The sequence below is a fragment of the Rhinoderma darwinii genome, chromosome 4 (genome assembly GCF_050947455.1).
Source record: "Rhinoderma darwinii isolate aRhiDar2 chromosome 4, aRhiDar2.hap1, whole genome shotgun sequence".
NCBI lineage: Eukaryota > Metazoa > Chordata > Amphibia > Anura > Rhinodermatidae > Rhinoderma > Rhinoderma darwinii.
Window position 1 is genome coordinate 200,402,525 of NC_134690.1, and position 19,546 is coordinate 200,422,070.

Here is a 19,546-nt window from a genome sequence, read left to right on the forward strand (position 1 = left end):
CGTCACCATAGCGGGCAACTAATTGCTTCCGCCGTGAACATTTCCCCATAGTAATTTCACAACAGTGGTTAATGCTGTAGTCACATGCTGTCAATATGGACAAAACAACATGATGCAGCTTTGCATACAAGCAAGAGCCCTTTCAAACATTTTATCTTCAGACATATCTTAAGTCACATAGGGAGTAGTGGGGGTGGAGCAGGGAAGAGAGCGGAGTGAGTGGCAACTACAAGAAGTAGTAAAGTTCAAGAGCATAACTAGTGACGTGTAAAAAGAGAACAGAGCAACGATTAACATACTCCATAGGTCTTCTACTAAAAAAACAATCATGACTAACACCAAATAGGGAAAGATTTAACAAAACTGGTAGAAAGGGAAAATTGAACCGTTTCACATCGCAAACAATCAGGTTGCAGCATTCATCTAAAAAAAAAAGATCCTCTTATCCCAGGATCATAAAAAAAACGCACCAGAAAGTGAAGCTGCTGAGCCTAATGATTTATGGTGGCACAAAAGTGATTATTTGCATATATGACCATAGTAAAAGTTTCCTGCTGTTATCATATTTTATGTTTATCTACACAGGGAAACCTGGGACAGACATTGGATACGTTTTCTACCAAATGTGTTGTGGAAAGATAAGAGGCCATAATGAGCTCTAGAAAAATGTGTTCCTTTTTCTCATGTGTTTAGTTTCTATGTACATTCTTTGTTTCTTTACAGCAGCTTATTTTCTGCAAATTATATGCAGCTTTAAAGCTACGCTACCAAATCTATGACCCTGGTTATGTGTTCATACTTCTAGAAACCTGGCATTCAGCGTTATGTTCAAACTAACTTTTTTTTTTTTTTGTTCAGAATTTGTTAAAATATAGTAATATAAATAACTTATTTTGCTGCCCTGCACCACAAATTTATGTTGCGGGTTGTTCTCACGACCCACCATGCTTTCCCGGGTCCGTGATGGTGAGGGCACAGGAGCTGTGCCTATACGATCAGCAGCGGGTGTCTACTATTAAATAAAGCTGACTCCCTGATGTAACCGCATCTAATCTGATAGATTTGATCAGTATGGCCAGATTCACACGAGCATTTCCGTTTTGCGCGTGTAAAAAATGCAGCATTTTTCTTGTGTTGCAGTTCCGTGTGGCATCCGTGTGCATTTCTTATGTGCGTATGTCATGCGTTTCTAACATCTGCAAAAAAAACAAACTGAAGGTGTTTTTTTTTTTTTTCCTACTCATTTCTTTAGCAACTGGTGCGTGAATCACAAGAATATGACTTGCAGCAACTTTCACGTAGCCAACACATGTTGCGTGAAGAACAGTGCGTGTCTGAATAGCCCCCTTGAACTACATAGGTCCGTGTGACGGCCATTGTTTTAACGTCCGTAACATGGACGTAAAATATGCTCGTGAATCAGGCCTTAGGCTACATTCACACGAGGTGACGTTATGCATCAGTGTGCTTTGAGAGTGGCATGCGTTCTTTCACGCACTCGCAAGCACTTTGGGCAGCTAGGCTAGGTGGCTTTTGGGCGGCTAGATGCGTGAAAATATAGGACATGCAGTGAGTTTCACGCAACGGGCACTCGCTGCGTGAAAACACACGCATGTGTGAATAGCCCCATTGATTTCAATGGGGCTGTGCGTTGTTTCAACGCACAGCACACGGATGAGATTCACGCTCGTGTGAATGAGCCTTTAGGGTTGAAATGAGGTGTCAGAGGCGCACCGTTGTCAACTTACCCTTTAGTGAGCTGGACTTGACGGCTACGGAGTGTGTTCAGCCGTAAACGTCCTGAAAAATCGGAAGCAGAACGCCTCCAAACATCTGCCCATTTATTTCAATGGGATAAACTGCGTTCTGTTCCGATGGGGCGTTTTCTTACGCGGCCATTTTTCCAAACTGCTGCGAAAAACGTGGCAACAGCTACAGAGGGGGGGGTGTGTGCGTGGCAACAGTAGCTACAGAGGGGGGGTATGCGTGGCAACAGCAGCTACAGAGGAGGGGGGGGGGGTGTGCGTGCGTGGCGACAGCTACAGAGGGGGGGGGTGTGCGCGCGTGCGTGGCGACAGCTACAGAGGGGGGGGTGTGCGCGCACGTGGCAACAGCTACAGAGGGGGGGTGCACGCGTGGCAACAGCTACAGAGGGGGGGTGCACGCGTGGCAACAGCTACAGAGGGGGGGTGCACGCGTGGCAACAGCTACAGAGGGGGGGTGCACGCGTGGCAACAGCTACAGAGGGGGGGTGTGCGTGGCAACAGCTACAGAGGGGGGGGTGTGCGCGTGGCAACAGCTACACACACACACACACACGTACACACACACACACACACACACACACGTACACACACACACACACACACGTACACACACGTACACACCCCCCTCTGCAGCTGTGGCAACAGCCACACACACGCCCTATAGATAGTACCGCCTATAGGAGTGGAATCCCCAGCTAGGTTTCAATTTTGCAAGTTTACTCCACGAGCTTATTTAAACAATATAGTTTTCCAGTTTAAGTGTCGCTAAATGCAGTCTGGCTGTTCAGTTGGCAGCATTTGGCAGACACAAGAATGTCAATATTGGGCAGCCCCTTTTTAGATACTGCCACAGTGCACCCTGTAGATAGTGCCACACACACCCCCCTTTGTAGAAAATGGCACACACATCCCCCTATAGATGGCTCCATTGGGGCGTGGAATCCGCAGCCAAAGTGTTGTCGGCACTTTGGCCGGGGATTCCTCTCCTGGAGGAGCCCCTGACGTCACCGTATATATATGGACAGATACGTCAGAGGCATCGTCTATTGTCGGAATTCTCAGCCAGAGAACTGTGGCTGGGGATTCCACTCCTAAAGGGAGCACCAATGAAGCTATCTATAGAGAGGGGGTGTAGCGTTGTCCACAGGGTGGGCTGTGTGCAGCGCTCCTCCTTCTGCCTGCCCTCCCGCTGTCAGCTGCAGATGACCGCTTCAGGGGCCGTATGTTTGTGGATTTGTAAAACCTTATTTGTTTACATTGTACTGTACAATTCTATATATTTTTTTTTTTCCTGAGGATTTTCAGTGTGCATTCCACCCTGATAATCTGCAAGAAATATGTAGCATTGGAGCCCAGTATTTCTGAAGTGCTTCTCAATTCCAATTCACAAGTACTTCAACAGGTCAGACTGCTGTTTTTCTCTTGACATTGCATACATTTCTCTTAGTTTTTCTTTCATGATTAGCCGACCTCTGGAGACTACAGTCTATGTTCACACTGGGCGGATAACTGCTGATTTTCCATGCAGAGTCCGCACCAAAGAATCAGAAAACTGCTGTGCATTCACACAATGCAGAGTATGGTGCAAATCTTTATTGTAGGTTCGGTGCGGCTTTTCTGCAGGAAATCTGCCAAGTGTGAAAATAACCTTAAAGTGCCACCATAATAAGAGTGGCACTTTAGTTAAAGGCATCTATTAGATCCATATAAAGGTTTGAAACCAGTGCAGATCTTGAGCACTGCCCTGTCAGTCAGCAGGACAAAAAAATATATCTGAAATGCATAGTAAAAAACATGGTGTGAACAGAGACTGGTGTTATAGTTCTCTCCTGTCTACTTTCCATTGCACCTGATGGGCACAATAAGGTGATTTGCTCGGCTATATAAAACAAAACTGGTGAAACAAAAACTAAATCCATGACACTAGTGTGAACAGAGCCTTTCAATAGAGTAATTGGTTATTTGAAGAAGTAAATTTTTTTTATTTTTTTTTTTTTAGATTATAATACAGAATGTTTATGTTTAGCATACTAAAATGCATCTTTGCCCATCTAGTAAAACCGACGTGCTCATGAATGTTCGTTTCCCTTAAAGGGGTTCTCTGGGACTCTTATATTCATTATTTACAGGCACAGCACCGTACACTTAAAGCTTATTCTGACAAATGTATATGTAGTCTGTGTGAAGACTGTTTGTTTTTCTAACAGCTGTCACACGGCGTCGTATATTTCTATGGGGCTGTTCACACGGCCGTTGTTTTAACAGACCGTGTGAAGGGCCCATGAAAAAATAGGACATGTCCTATTTTTGTCCGTTTTCACGGATCTCTCAATAGACTCAAGGCTATGACTTTTTCACGTCCGAGTTTACACTCTCATCTGAATAAGCCCTTATGTAGCGGCTGTGTCTGGGATTGCAGTTCCGGTCCCATTCAACTGAATTCCAGGCACAGCCGCCACAGAAGTGTATGGTGCTGTTCCTGGCAAACTATGAAGAAGCTGCGGCCCCTTCCAGCACCCCTATGATCAGCTGTCCGAAGTCGCACCCCCACCGATATGATATTGTTGACATAACCTAAGGATAGGCCATCAATATAAATGTCCCGAAGAACCCCTTTATGTGCACAGGATTTCATCTATTAAATCGTGAGTTTGGACTTCAAACCTGCGCTTCTTGTTGTAACTGGGGACAGAAAATTGCAACCAGAGTCAGATATTTTGTAGGCTAGTGGCCCACATTAGCATACAAGTACATAGAAATACTTTCTCCTCTCCTTTTACGTCTTTTTTTCTTTTTGCGTTCTACTCTTATGGTCATTCCTGTGTGTACCTTGTGGATTAGTACACATGGCGAAAAGCTTGCCTATTTAAATCAAGGAATTTCCAAATGACTGATCAAAAGCATCATGGGAGTTAGAAGTCATCCATGGGATCATTCATACAAAAAAACAACCTGGACTTGCGCAAAATTGCAAATGATTGTCCAAATTGATTCAATCATGCCATATGCTTTTTTTTTTTTTTTTTTTTTAAGCTAATCACGTGCGTTAAAATCCAAACTGAGTGATTTTTTGGCACACAGTAGTCGGCCATCGCAAATGATTGTTTGCATAGAATTTTTAAACGATGGTTAGCCATTCCATCCAACGATTATCTTGTGTATCAGGAATATGTAGTAAATCTTGACAGTATGGGCAAGTTTTCTTCTGTTTACATTAACATTCATTTATAGTTTCACTGTAGTCATTCTGAAAGTGGACTCACCAGGATAAAGGGTTGATGTGAGTCATTATAACCTGTGTACACTGTAGTGGAATATGTTGGCGCTATATAAGTAATGGGAAGTAAATCATATAAAATAACAAATACTGCATTTTAGGCATTACCTATAAAATTTTAGCCTTCAAAACAATTGTCACATTTTTGTAAACCTTGTTTCAATTTTTGCAAAATGTGTTGAGTCCAAAATTCATCAGTTGTAACAGATGGGTTTTTGACAACGCTGACATAACAAAGTGGCTCTGGGTCTTGCATTCTGGATGCTTGGTCTTTAAACCTAATGCAAATTTTACCATTGCCTACAAATTCGGTGCCTATTTTCAGAGAGAGTCAAGGGAGTTTGCTGACATTAGCTATACCATATTTTTCTTTCTTGCAATCACATTTTTATAAAATTAGGAATAAAATGTTAGGCAGCACAACAACTTCATTTTATGGACAGACCATGATGCTCCATTTTATACATTATGACACTACTATGATGTCCGATGTTCAATCAGCATTCACCTTCAGTGCTTGGTTGAAGATTCTTCAGCGTTTGCAAATTTGTTAACCTTTCTTCTTCTTTTTCAACAGGATTATAATGACTTTTTTGAAGCAAAGGAAGGTAATACAGTGTCCTTGTTCCTACGGATAAAGCCAAAATAAACAGAAAAGGTGATTGGTTTTGTTTCCTTTTTAAGGTGTAGGTTTTTTAAACACTTACCAAGTTGACATAATCAATTCATGCCTTTAGTGGGTGTTATGAAAATATTTATTCTGGCTTCGGTTGAGTAAATGGGGTTTTAAACTGGACGCTTATCGTGCAGAAGAGCGTTCTATGAATGCTCGTTGCCGAAAATTGCCCTGTGCAAACACTGGAACAATCAGCAGATGAACGAGCAAACGTGCGATCATCTGCTGGTCGTATCGTTTAAAAAAAAATTGTTGTCGGCCGCACATCTTGGTGTGTAATAAGGGAGACGCGCTGCCGACATGATAATGAATGGGGACAAACGATCGGAGTAACAACCGCTCATCCCCATTGATGGCTCCGTGTGGCAGGAGCAAACGAGCGCTGATCAACTGTCTCGTTGATCAATACTCGCTTTATCGGCCGGTGTAAAGGGGCCCTTAAGGCTTTTATAGGGGATTCTCCACTAGAGCCATTTACGGCATATCGATTGGACATGCTACAGGTGTCTCGTTGGGGGGGACCCAACTGCTATAATCGCACCAATCAAGGGACCAGGGATGCGCAGTCCCTTGAAAGTTGGCCTCACAGAAATTGCCCCCCTTCCTAATCAATATGTAAACTATGTGACAAATACAGCCTTAATGCTTTATTTGCATAAAAATCCAAAACCACTTTTATCACTGTACTGCGGTCCGTGGATGAAAACATTCTTGACTACATCCAGAGGTGTGGGAGTATGGAGCGGGTTCACGGGCCGAGCTCGCTTCATAGAACGAACGTGTTGGCTCTATCTTACAGCCGATGCTACAGTGTAACGAGCGGGGAGTCCCACTCGATCGGGATCCCACTTAAAATCTTGAAAAAGCTCTTACTGTGAGAGTGAAATGTTGCTGTTTGTTGTGGTGATTAAATTATTTTTTACTTGAGTTCTGCTTCCCCACCATCTTTTACTATCTACACAAAAGTAGTCTGCTGGACGAGAATATTTTTGAGGCCAGAGGTTGCGAGAGCTCTCATCTGAGCAAGTCTGCTTGCTCGGCATCCCCCTAGAATGGCCAGTACTCCATTTTGTTCCCTTTTGTCACCTCTCAAGTCCGTGACCTACTTATCCGAAGCAAAACTCAAAAGGAAGAAACCTTCCTTTAACCACTTCCCGCTCCTTGACGTACTATTCCGTCATGATGAGCGCATCATTCGCTCTCCGTGACGGAATAGTATGTCACGGGAGGAACGGCCATTCCTCCCCTCCCCTCCCCTCCCCCCCTCCCGGCACATACAGGAGCTATGACAACTGCTGTCTCGTACAGCAGTTGCCGCAGCTCCTTCAGCACGGACCGATCGCGGTGGTCCCCGCTGATTAACCTCTTAGAAGCCACGTTCAATAGTGATCGTGACTTCTTAGGGGTTAAAACACCATAGACGTCCCGCAACATGATCGCGGGCGCCGATGGTTGCTATGGCAACCGGAGGCCTAACAATGGTGCTGTCAGGACCCACTATGCTTGCTGTCAGTGAGTAGCTGCCAGCTTTAATACACTGCAAAACGCATGTAGTGCAGTGTATTAGAATTGCGATCAGGGCCTACTAGGGGGACAAAAAAAAAAATAAGTTGTATAAAAATGTTTTAAAAGTAAAAATCCCCCTTTTTCCCTTATCAGTCCTTTTTGTTATTTAAAAAAAATAATCAATAAACTATACATATTTAGTATTGCTGCGTACATAACGGCCTGAACTACAAAAGTGTTTTAGTTATTTATCCCGCGAGGTGAACTCCGTAAAAGAAAATAATAAACCATACTAGAATCACAATTTTTTTTGGTTACTTCACCTCCCAAAAAATGGAATAGAAAGAGATCAAAAAGTCGCATTTACCCAAAAATGGTACTGATCGAAACTCCAAGAAAACATTGTTACGTAAAAACCAAGCCTTCACACAGCTTTCTTGATGGAAAAATTAAGTTATGGTTCTTAGAATATGACAACACAAAAAGTTAATAATTTTTTAAAAAAAGTATTTTATTGTGCAAAAAAACATAAAAAGACATTAAAAAAAACAACGATATAAACATATGCTATCGCCCCGCAGGATAAAGTGAATGTTATTGATAGTGCACGGTGAACGCTGTGAAAAAATTTAAATAAAAAACAATATAAGAATTGCTGTTTTTTAGTCCCCCACGCATCTTAAAAAATAGAATAAAAACTGATCAAAAAGTCATGTGCACCCCATGAAAACTACAATGAATTCCTCAAGGGGTCTAGTTTCCAAAATGGGGTCACTTTTAAGGGGTTTCCCCTGTACTGGTACCTCAGAAGCTCTGCAAATGCGTCATGGCTCCCAGAAACTAATCAGGCAAAATCGAAATGCTAAATCATGCTCCTGCCTTTCTGAGCCCAGCCGTTTGTCCAACCAGCAGTTTGACCACATATGGGGTATTGCCAAAATCGGGAGAAATTACTTTTCAAATGTTGGGGTACTTATTCTCCTTTATTACTTGTAAATATGTACACGTTTTTTATCAGAAAAATTTGATTTTCAATTTCACGGCCTAATTCCACAAAATTCAGGAAAAAGCCTGTGGGGTTTAAGTGCTCACTATACCCCTTTGTAAATCCTTGAGGGGTGTAGTTTGCCAAATAGGGTCACTTTTGGGGGGTGTCTACTGTATTGGCAGCACAGACCTCTTCAAACCTGACATGGTGCCTAAAATATAATGTAATAAAAAGGAGGCTCCAAAATCCGCTAGGTACTCCTTTGCTTCTGTGGCCTGTATTTCAGTCTTGGAACACTAGTGCCACATGTGGGATATTTCTAAAAACTGCAGAATCTGGGCAATACATATTGAGTTGTGTTTCTCTGGTAAAACCTTTTCTTTTACAGGAAAAAATTTCATAATAAGGATTTTCTGCATAAAAAATTAAATTTGTATATTTCACCTCTACTTTGCTTTAATTCCTGTGAAACGCCTAAAGGGTTAAGAAACTTTATAAATGCTGTTTTGAATACTTTGAGGGGTCTAGTTTTTTAAATGGGGTGATTTTATGGGTGGTTTCTAATACATAGGCCACTTCTGAACTGGTACATTAAAAAAAAAGAAGTCTTGACATTTTCTTCAAAATATGAGAAATTGCTGCTTATGTTCTAAGCCTTGTATCTTCCTTGAAACATAAAAGAATGTTAAAAAAATGATTCCAACATATAGCAGACGTATGGTAAATGTGAACTAGTCACTATTTTGTGTGGTATTACTATCTGTCTTACAAGCAGATGCGTTTAAATTCAGAAAAATTATTTTTCCAAATGTTCTCAAAATTTTGCTATTTTTCACACTCATACATTGAATATATCAACCAAATTTTACCACGAACATAGTCCAATGTGTCACGAGAAAACAGTCTCAGAATTGCTTGGATAGGTAAAAGCATTCTGGAGTTATTACCACAAACTGACACATGGGCTCCCAAATTAGGCTGCATCATTACGGGGTTAAACCGCATCCCCAGGCTTGAAATTCCATCTCAAACAAACTCAGTTCTGCGTGAAGGGCACCTCTTGTGTAGGGGGGGGGGGGGGGCGCGACTCCTTTTCACAATATTTGTTTGGGACGTTTGGCTTTCCCACGCTCCCCACATCAGATTACGCAAGGTAGTCACCACAGGCTACCAAATAGAGTTCTCTTCAATGCCCCTAGATCACTTTTTGCAGTACCCCCGTCCTCTCCTTTCAAGGCTGTCTTTTTTTTTTTTTTTTTTCTGGCAGTAGTCTCTTCACTCCCAGTGGGTAATTGTACCAGTCCCTCCACAAGAATGCTTCCATGCTTATTATTTAAATCTTTTCATAGTCCCGAAAAAGGAAAGTACAATACGTCCAGTCTTAGATCTGAAGTACCTCAAGGTCCAGCGGCTTCTGGAAGGAGTCTCTGAGATTAGTCATTGCATCAATGGAACAAGGGGAGTTCCTATCCTCGGTGAACATCAAAGACGTGTACCTACACATGCCCATCAGCCAGTCCCACCAATGGTGGCTTTGCAATTCCGGTAGGTAATAAGCCTTCGGGTCTTCACGAAGGTCCTGACCACCGTGATGGCCCTCCTTTTACTCTTGGGATTTTGTAGCCATCCCCTACTTGGACAACATCATTATTAACGCTCTATCCAGTTTTTGCGAGCTTGGTAAGCCACCCCAAACACCTTATCCCACTTTGACTTGATAATCAACTTACCCAAGTCCCCACTCTTGGTGCCTAAGCATTCTGGTCATTTGTTTTGACACTGCGCAGGCCAGGATCCGTCTCCCTTTGTAGAAACTTTGTTCACTCCGTCCGATCTCCGTCCGATCACCGCATGAAGGTATTCGGTGTGATGATCTCCTTTTATGGAGGCAACTCCATACACCCAATTCCACTCCCGTCGCCTTCAGAAAGCTGTTCTAACTTTTTGGAACGAGTCCACGGACTCCCTGGATCACACCATTCTCCTACCCTTGACAGTCCGTTCTCTCCAGTGGTGGTTCTTCTTCCCAAACTGACCCTGGACTACAAATTCCTGCTGCTCCAATGAAAGGTCCTGGCGATGGACGCCAGTCTCCTTGCCTGGGGAGAAGTCCTTCAAAACCGCACTTTTTAGGGTGTGTGGTGTCTCTTTAGGAGTTTACACTCCTGGTCAATGTCCTAAAATGTCGGACTATTCTTGTCACTCTGCCACTGGACCCACCTCCACTTTTGGTTTGGAGAGACCACACAATGAGAATAGCCTGCCTAAGTCATCAAGTCAGGACTGAACCTCTGCAGCCGTGTCAGAGGAAAACCGAAACCAGTGGGCAGAAGCACATGTTCCAACGCTTTCGGCAGTCCACATACCAGGAGTGAACAATTCAAACGCTGACTTTCTCTGCTGGGAGCCATTCAATCCTAGGTGTTCCAGAAATCCCCACCTTGGAGTAGATTTCTCTGATATGGACCTCATGGCTTCCTGACACAACCACAAATTGTTCATGTCGTGATTTCCAGATACCCAGTCATTAGCGGCAGATGCACTAGTCATTCCATGGAATTGGTTCACATTTCCATACATCTCCCCTACTCTCCAGCTCCTCCCTTGCATCCTCAAGAATGTCGAGGCAGAAGGCATCCTAGTTATTCTCAGCGCTCCAGATTGACTCTGTCAAGTTTGGTACACCAAGCTGGTAGTTCTCCTGGCTGACGCTCTTTGGTGTCTTTTGCCTCTGGTAAGATCTGCTCCCTGAGTCAACTCTTCCACCCGCTTTTAGCTACTCTTCGTCTAATGGCGTAACTGTTGAAGCCGCCGTACTGAGAGCTTGTGGATTCATCCAGACCATGCTTAAAGGGAACATGCTGTAATGCCTGCAGGCAGCAAGTTAAAGAGCAGGGGGAGCTGAGCAGATTAGTACATAGGTTTGTAGGAAAATATTCCATTTACCTTGCAATCCATTCATTTTAATATCCTCCTCCTTCTGGGCTTGTGTCCAGTGGGCAGATCTACTCCATTATTGACCGTTCTGGATACGCACCAGCACAGAGAAGGTTGCCAATCATAATTAGGACTGCACTCTGGACTCTTAAGCCCAGACTGAATAGAGGTTTAAATGAATAAATAAGTTATACTGCATCTTTTCCCACAAAACATATATTAGTCTTCTCCGCTCCTCCTGCTCTGTAATATAATGCCAAAAGATCAGTCCGCATGTTCAATGTGTCAGGTTCTTTTTAAAGATAGAAACTGTTCTTCCTCCTGAATCTACCAAAACGATTGGAAGTTCATTTTCTGTTGGTGTGAAGAAATAATGTTCTAGCTAATGCAGTTTTCCCTCTTTATCTTGCTTTCCTACCTCCAGGAGGGTCTGGATGTGGGCCTGATCCGTAGCTCCCTCAAGAGTCCGGTTTCAGCCCTATCCATCCTCTTACCCCTTGGCAGCTAAGTCGGCTGTCCATACTTTTTTTTGCAAGGGGTGGTCCATGTTGTGCCGCTCTACCACGACCCACAGCTCCATGGGATCAAAACCTTGCCCTAGAGGCCCTGCAGTCATCCTCTTTTGAGTCGCTAGACAGCATCTCTCTTTGCTTTCTCTCTTGATGGTTGGCTTTTTGGTGGCTATCATCTTCATTAGGTGCGTCTCTGAAATGATGACCCTATCTTGCGATTCTTCCTTTATGGTGATTCATGAAGAAAAGGTGGTACTCAGCCTGGTACCTTCCTTTCTACCACAGTTAGGATTAGCTTTTCACATTTAATAAGGATATAGTCCTCCCTTCCTTTTTGCCTCTTTCCCATCCTAGGAAGAATGTTCACTGCACGAGTTAGTTGCAGAGGATTGCGGATTTAGCCCTAAAAAACCTTAATTCTACCAGTCAGACTTTTTATTTTTATTTTTTTGTTCATAAGGTCCCAGTAGGGCTTTGGCAGCATTCAAGGCCGCTACAGCGCACTCTATTCGCCATTGGTGAGGCATGCTGTTTAAAAGGGTGACTGCCCACTCCCCTTGAGTGGGAGGTGCTTAGTGGGCGGTTTTAATCAGAGTTTCAGTTCTACAGGTGTGTAAGGCCGCTATGTGGTCTTCGCTACACACTTTTTCTAAGTTCTACAGGGTGCATACTTTCGCGTCCTCAAACACCTTTTTTGGTCACAGGGTTCTGCAGGAGGTTACATTCAGACGAGTGTGTCCTATTTGCTCACGTAAAAAAAGTTTTTTTTTCTACACTTCATGTTTGTGTGCGTTGGCATCCGTGTGCTTTGCTTGTGGCATGGGTTTTTCACGTCCGTGCAAGCACCTTCTTTTTTTTTTTTCTTTTTTTTTTTTTTTATTGCTCTGCATTTCTTTGTAGCTGATGCGTGAAACACTGACTGCACACGGATGTCGTCCGTGGTTTTCACGCACCCTTAGACTACAATGGGCAACTATGTACGCAAAAATGCACTAATATAGGACATACATTGAGTTTTATGCAACTTGCATGTCTGAATAGCCCCAATGAAATGAATGGGTCCATGTTCTGTGAGTTATTTCAATGCACAGCACACGGACGAGTATTACTCTCATCTGAATGAGCCCTTACTGCTTTCAATTTTGGTTATCCCACCCCCTAGGGCAGGGGTCTCAAACTCGGCCGGGTAAGTGTGCCGCATATAGAAAAAATGTGAAGTGGTCGGGCCGCATTACTTTCAAATTTGATACAATACAAAATGATTGTTAATCAATTAGTTATTTGAACTACTATAACACTATAGTACTATAATAATACCGCTAGGTTTAAAATTTGAGAGAATTCTCCACGTGCTTATTTCAACAATCCAGCTTTCCAGTTTAAGTGTCGCTAAATGCAGTCCGGCGGCTCAGTTAGCACACATGTCAAGATTGGGCAGCCCCTTTTTAGATAGTGCCCTCGGTGGATGATGCCGCAGAGCCCTGTGTAGATGCCGCCGCAGCAGTGCCCCCTGTAGATGCCGCCGCAGCAGTGCCCCCTGTAGATGCCGCCGCAGCAGTGCCCCCTGTAGACTGGGACTCCTGCTCTGGGGAAGCCCCTGACATCATTGTCGATGTATGGACAGCGATGTCAGAGGCTTCCCCAGAGTCCCGGAGAAGAGCCGATAATAGCGCTCTGCCCGGGACTCCGCTGTGGGGAAGACCCTGACACACTGTCCATATATGGGCAGCGATGTCAGGGAATTCCGCAGCGTCCCGGAGCAGAGCCGGTACTAGCGCTCTGCCCGGGACTCCGCTCTGGGGAAGACCCTGACACACTGTCCATATATGGGCAGCGATGTCAGGGAATTCCACAGCGTCCAGGAGCAGAGCCGATAGTAGCGCTCTGCCCGGGACAGCTCCGGGGAAGACCCTGACACACTGTCCATATATGGGCAGCGATGTCAGGGAATTCCACAGAGTCCCGGAGCAGAGCCTGTACTAGCGCTCTGCCCGGGACTCCGGCTCTGGGGAAGCCCCAGACATCGCTGTTCATATGTGGACAGCGATGTCAGGGAATTCCAGAGTCTCAGAGCAGAGCCGATACTAGCGGCTCTATGTCCCGCGGGCCGCAGATGACAGCCCCAGGGGCCACATGCGGGCTGCGTGCTTGAGACCCCTACCGTCTGCTTTTGAATATCCTAAGGTCATTGGGCTTGAGGCATCTTAAAATAGTCAAAGCTTCACTAATCGGAAACGGAAACAGAATTTACAGAATTTCCTCTGCTATCACCATTGATTTTAATGGTGACGGATATGGTGCCAATGGTTTCAGTTTGTCTCTGTTGTGCAAGGGTTCCATCGTTTTGACGGTATGAATGCCGTAGTCTACTATGGTATTCATCCCGTCAAAACGACGGAACCCTTGCACAACAGACAAACTGAAACCATTGGCACAGGATCCGTCACCATTGAAATCAATGGTGATGAAAACGGAAACCTTTTGGTTTCAGTTTGTGTCTGTCAGGGCTCCCGTTCCGACAGAAAGCAGAGCCCTGACGCAGATGTGAACGTAGTCTTATCTGACCTCCGTATATGAACACTCTAAATTTTGGATCTGAACCATTGGCACAGGATCCGTCACCATTGAATTCAATGGTGATGGAAACGGAAACCTTTGGTTTCAGTTTGTGTCAGTCTGGACTCCGTTCCTTCGGAAAGCTCAGAAGGAACGTTGGAACGGAGCCCTGACGCAGATGTGAATGAAGCTTAAGATGTGCAACTGTTCCTTCTGTCTACCCTAAAAAAAAATATTGTTTATGTACATTGGCACTCATATTCTACAATAGCTGATTAAACAATTTAATAATTCGAAGATTCACTATTATATGCTTACCAAGTAGAATTTTAAAATATATAGCTTTGAAATAGTTGATTTTATTAGCATGACAAAATACTAATAATTTTGTCAACCATTTCGAATAAAAAATGTGAACATGTATAGATACATTAAATAAAATTATGTGTATACGTTCATTAAAGGGGTTTTCCCACGAGGGACATTTGACAGCCTGTGGATATGTCATAAATGTCTGATAGATGCGGGTCACACCTCTAGAACCAGCACCTATTACTAGAACGGGGCTCCTAAAACGTGTTCTACCTCTGTGTGTCGGCTGATTTCCGACCGTGGAGGTGAAAACAACTGTTTTCGTAACTCCCGACCATAAAGTCCGGCAGTGGCCGGGATTCGGTGATAGCAGACAAAGCTAGAACGGGGTTTAGGGGGCCCCGGTCTAGAGATATGTGCGGGTCCCAGAGGTGGGACCCGCATCTCTGACATTTATGGCCTATCTTGTGGATAGGTCATAAATGTCCCTCGTGGGAAAACCCCTTTTAAGGTAACTTAAAGTGGTATTCTGACAACTAACCTTTATGCCCCTTCCCTTTGTCGGCACAAGTATCAGGATTGATGGTGGTGCAGAAAGGGATCGTACTGGAGAGCAGCTATTAGGGTACATTCACACAGGGTGGATAGGCTGAGTAGAAGCACACCACGTATCTGCCCTGTGTGCCACAGGGAATTCAGGCTGAAAAACCGCACCAGAATACAGCACCTAGGAAAAAAAATAAACCGTCATACTTGCGTAGCCATGGCGATGCGTCCCTCTGCCGTCCTGCTGCCCGGTCTCCTGGGATGACGTTTCATCTCGTGCGACTACTGCAGCCTGTGATTTGCTGTAGCGGTCACATGGGATGAAACGTCATCCCAGGACGCTGGCCTGGACGAAGAAACGCACACTTCTGGGTAAGTATGATTTTATTTTATTTTTTTCTGAGTTGTGTTTTTGGTGAAGGAATTGCTGTGATTCTGCCGCCAAAAAAAGCAACATTGCGATTTTGTTGGGGGATTTATCTCCACGTTGAATTCAGTGGGGCAATCCTGCAACAAATAAGCAGCGTTTGCACAAATACAATTGACATCGCATCGCAGGTCAATTTCTGAGCGTTTTTTCCACTCCGCATTTATGCAGCGTGTGGATGAGATTTGTTCAAATCTCATGCACTCTGCTTCTACTGTATTATGCTGCGGATTTTCCACAATGAAATCCGTTGCTGGAAAATCTGCATTATTTACGCAATATTTGGAAAGTGGGATGTCTAGTCAGGGCAACAATTTAATGCAAATTAAATCTCCAGACCAATTCTTCTGGCCTTGGGGACTGAATATATATGATTTCTTTAATTGCAGATATCCAAATGAGAGCTTTAGCGTTTTTTTTTCTTTTTGTTCCCGCAGGCTAAAGAAATGTGGAAAGAGTTGGTTCATTTGGCAGAAAAGAAACGCATAATTCCTGTACAGCTCAATGCCATTCTGTGACACACACTATACAATTTGATCCATCGTTACTCTACAAGTGTGAATGGAAAGAGTTCTTAACTTATAAGTAGCACATTCCTATTAGGTACCTTTGTATAGTACATCATGTTGTGCAGAAGTCTGCATGTTATTTAACTTACGGTTTCTTATTTCTGAAATGTCCAGCCCCTTCTTTGTAACTCCTTGCCAAAATGTTGTTTTTCTGTATTTAAGTGTAGATTAAGATGTCTAAGCATCAGAGGTGCATATAAAGAAAATTAACCTCTGTGTTTGAGAGAATCGAAAATGCAGTGGTGCCTAATAAAACGTGAATACGTCTCTTTAAACAAAAAAATAAATTATGTGCTCACTTTAATTGGAAGAATACCTTGAACTTTAATGATTAGTATTTTATTGTTAAATGTTCATTTAGAAAATTTTAGTTTTTTTTTTTTACTACAAATAATATTTGGTAATTTAATTAAGAGTTGACTGCATCATCAATTAGTTAATAAAGTTTTTCTCAATAGATAGTATCTGGAACTAACAAATTGCGCTCAAACGAATGTTTTTTTGTTTATGCAGTTTACTTCTCACCTTTGTTGAGCAGAGTCATCTCATTATCTATCATTAGAGGGCAGGGGGTTTAATGTCAGATCTGCTGTACTGGTGGAGGCCTAAATAAAGCTCCTTTTTACACTGGCCCATTTTGGCCAGTAAAACGAGCGCCGAACAACGAGACCGCTCGTTGATCGGCGCTCGTTTGCTCCTTACACAAGGAGCTAGTATGAGGACGATCGTTACTCAGATCGCTCGTCCCCATACATGTCGGCAGCATTTCTCCCTGTTTACGCTGGGAGATGTGCTGCTGACAACGATAATATTTGCGGCGTTTAAAACGATACATTCATCGCCTTATCGTTGCCCAGTTTCCACAGGACAATTATTGGGAACGAGCGTTTTGTGAATGCTCGTTTGCCCGATAATTTGCTGGTGTAAAAGGGCCTTAACACTATACACACAGGCTCTGTGTTCATATCCGTGTCACTCGGTGGTCTCTTGGGGAGAGATTGTACACCATTGCTTCCTGGAGGCTGTAAAAGTCTATGGCATTTTTCTCAATTAACTCCCATTCCCTGCTGCCATAAAGCACACCCACCCTGCTGTACTGTCTATACAGACAATACACAAAGGAAGTGTTTAAGATGACAGCGAACCTTTCAGAAGCTATATGCTGTCCTCTGCTGAAATCAGCATGTCTAACTACTTTATTCTGCACTCAGTCTGTCATTTATGTGTGATCGTAATGTGATTTTACATTTTAAACGTTGCGCGATGCGAGCACGGTGAGGAAGGAGTCTGTAATATTCAGAGCTTCCTTATTGACAGCTTGCTAGTCAATCAGCGGCAAATGCTTATGAATATGCCAGACTCCTTCCTCGCAGCGCTCGCATTGCGCTGCAACGTTAAAAATTTAAGCTCTCTAAAATCGCAAAACTATCGCAGGTGACAAACTGCTATGGGCAGCATAGAGTTTCTGACCGGTTCCCTTTAAAAATAAATAGCAACTACACACTTATTAAAGGAACTCTGGCACCAGTTTATTTATTTCCTACCTAATCTAATAGGCGCTATGATGCTGATAACTACAGTTTAATTTGTTTTAAAAACATTTATTTGCCCAGTTATGTGCACTTTTCTAAATATGCTAATGTGGCTCTAATACCCAAATAGGAGGTGACTCTTTCTTTTCACTCTGGGCGGTGTAATGTTTTCTGTATGACGTTGTCCAATCAGCATGCAGCTTCTCCCCCTTCCCTGCCCAGCAACACAGTGTGATCATATAGTATACAGCTTCCATTGCCAACTGTTTTCAACTGGTGATATCGCCGGTTGTGTCACAGCTAGAAAGCTATGAAATATTAGAATCTCTTCTTCCATATGCCACCAGAAGTGCTGTTCTAGGTGGTCCACAGCTCGGGATATGGCTGTTTGAATTGATCCCCCTTCCCTCTAGACTGTCTCATACTGTGTGAAGCAGCTTCATGCTGATAGGACAGTGTCAGTGGCTGTGAGGAGGCTCCACCTCAGGAGAATCGCTGGTGTTACCTTCCAGTTGTCTAATAAAGGCTAATTTACATAGTTAGAAAAAAAGCTCATAACTTTTAAAATAATAAACCTTTTGGGACATCATTTTCACTAGCATTATCAGTGTGACAGCGCCTATTAGCTTGGAGATAGGGCATTACTAAACTAGTGACAGAGCCTATTTAAATATACATACATGCATGAGACAATCTTGACAAAAGCGTGGTTTGACAGTGATGTTTGAATACACGCTTAAGAGGACCCCCGGTCAGTCAGTTTGCCTTGGTGTATCGGTGTTGTAAAGAGATACTCCAGGTGTAGTGGGTGCTTAAGGACCTATTATGTTAACCTTTAAAACTGGCTTCTACCAGATATTCAAAGAGCACTGAAACAGTACAACTGTATGAGACTGTGCTGTGTGTCTGATATCTACCTAGTCTGCCATATATCCCCAGACCTATAAGCATACTTGGGTGACTTTTCACTTCAATTCAACCTTGCTTACTTGAAGAAAAACTAATTCTTGGTAATTTTTCTTTATCTGGTTGAATTTTTTTTTCTTACATGAAAAGCTACTTCTCTTTACCGATCAATGTAAGATTTTATTTTTATAGATATCTATTTTTTTAATGTAATTCACCTGTCTATTTTTTCAGCGTTTTGGGCATTTTATTTAATACAAGAAACCACATGATCCTGCTCTAGATTTAAACTGCAAATGGTATGTGAATGTTATTTATTAAACCATAATCTAATCCATTCACTCAGGAAACCTTTTGTATGGTTATGGTATTCCATGTACAAGCTTGTTGAAAGAAACCAAAATTACACCATGACCATGGTTCCTACATAATCATTGAGTACATGTGCACATAGTGTTTTCTCTGTTTCTTGTTAGTTTCTTAATAAAAATGATAACATAATTTTTTTTTTATTTTTTATTATACTGCACTATTGCGGGTGTCCATAAAGCTTGATAATTAATATCTTACAAGATAAGAGTTTAACCCCTTCACGACTGCCGTATGACTATATCCATTCCAATTGCAGATGCCCCATGCATTTGTCACGTATGTAAATGTTGGCAGCCTGGAACATGGTTTAATAAGTGCAGTGAGGCACTCTCATGTCTTCCGGGGCTTTGTGAGCCCCAGAATACCCCCCCCCCCCTGTAGATAGCGCAATCTAAACTCTCTCTAGGAGCGGCATCCCTGGTCAGATTGCTTCGGCCAGGGATTCTGCTCCTAGATCTACGGCCAGGGATTCTGCTCCTAGAGGGAGCCCCTGAAGTCTCTGTCCATATTTGGACAGTAATGCAGTGGCTACTCCTGGAGCGGAATCCCCGGCCACAGCACCGCCGACGCTCTGGCGGTGGATTTCACTCTTAGATGGAGCCCTGGACGTCACTGTCCATATATGGACATCTAGGAGCAGAATCCCTGGCCAGCGGGATTCTGC

General features: G+C 43.3%; 1 protein-coding gene across 1 annotated transcript in view; it reads left to right on the plus strand.

The window, feature by feature from the left end:
- SH3BGRL2 (SH3 domain binding glutamate rich protein like 2) overlaps positions 1–19,006 on the plus strand; it is a 44,442-nt gene extending 25,436 nt beyond the window's left edge. Inside the window, exons 3-4 of the mRNA XM_075862057.1 lie at positions 5,621–5,701; positions 15,941–19,006. Coding sequence (XP_075718172.1) covers positions 5,621–5,692 — 72 coding nt within the window. The 3' untranslated portion in view covers positions 5,693–5,701; positions 15,941–19,006. The remainder of the gene's footprint in view (positions 1–5,620; positions 5,702–15,940) is intronic.
- The last annotated feature ends 540 nt before the right edge of the window (positions 19,007–19,546 follow it).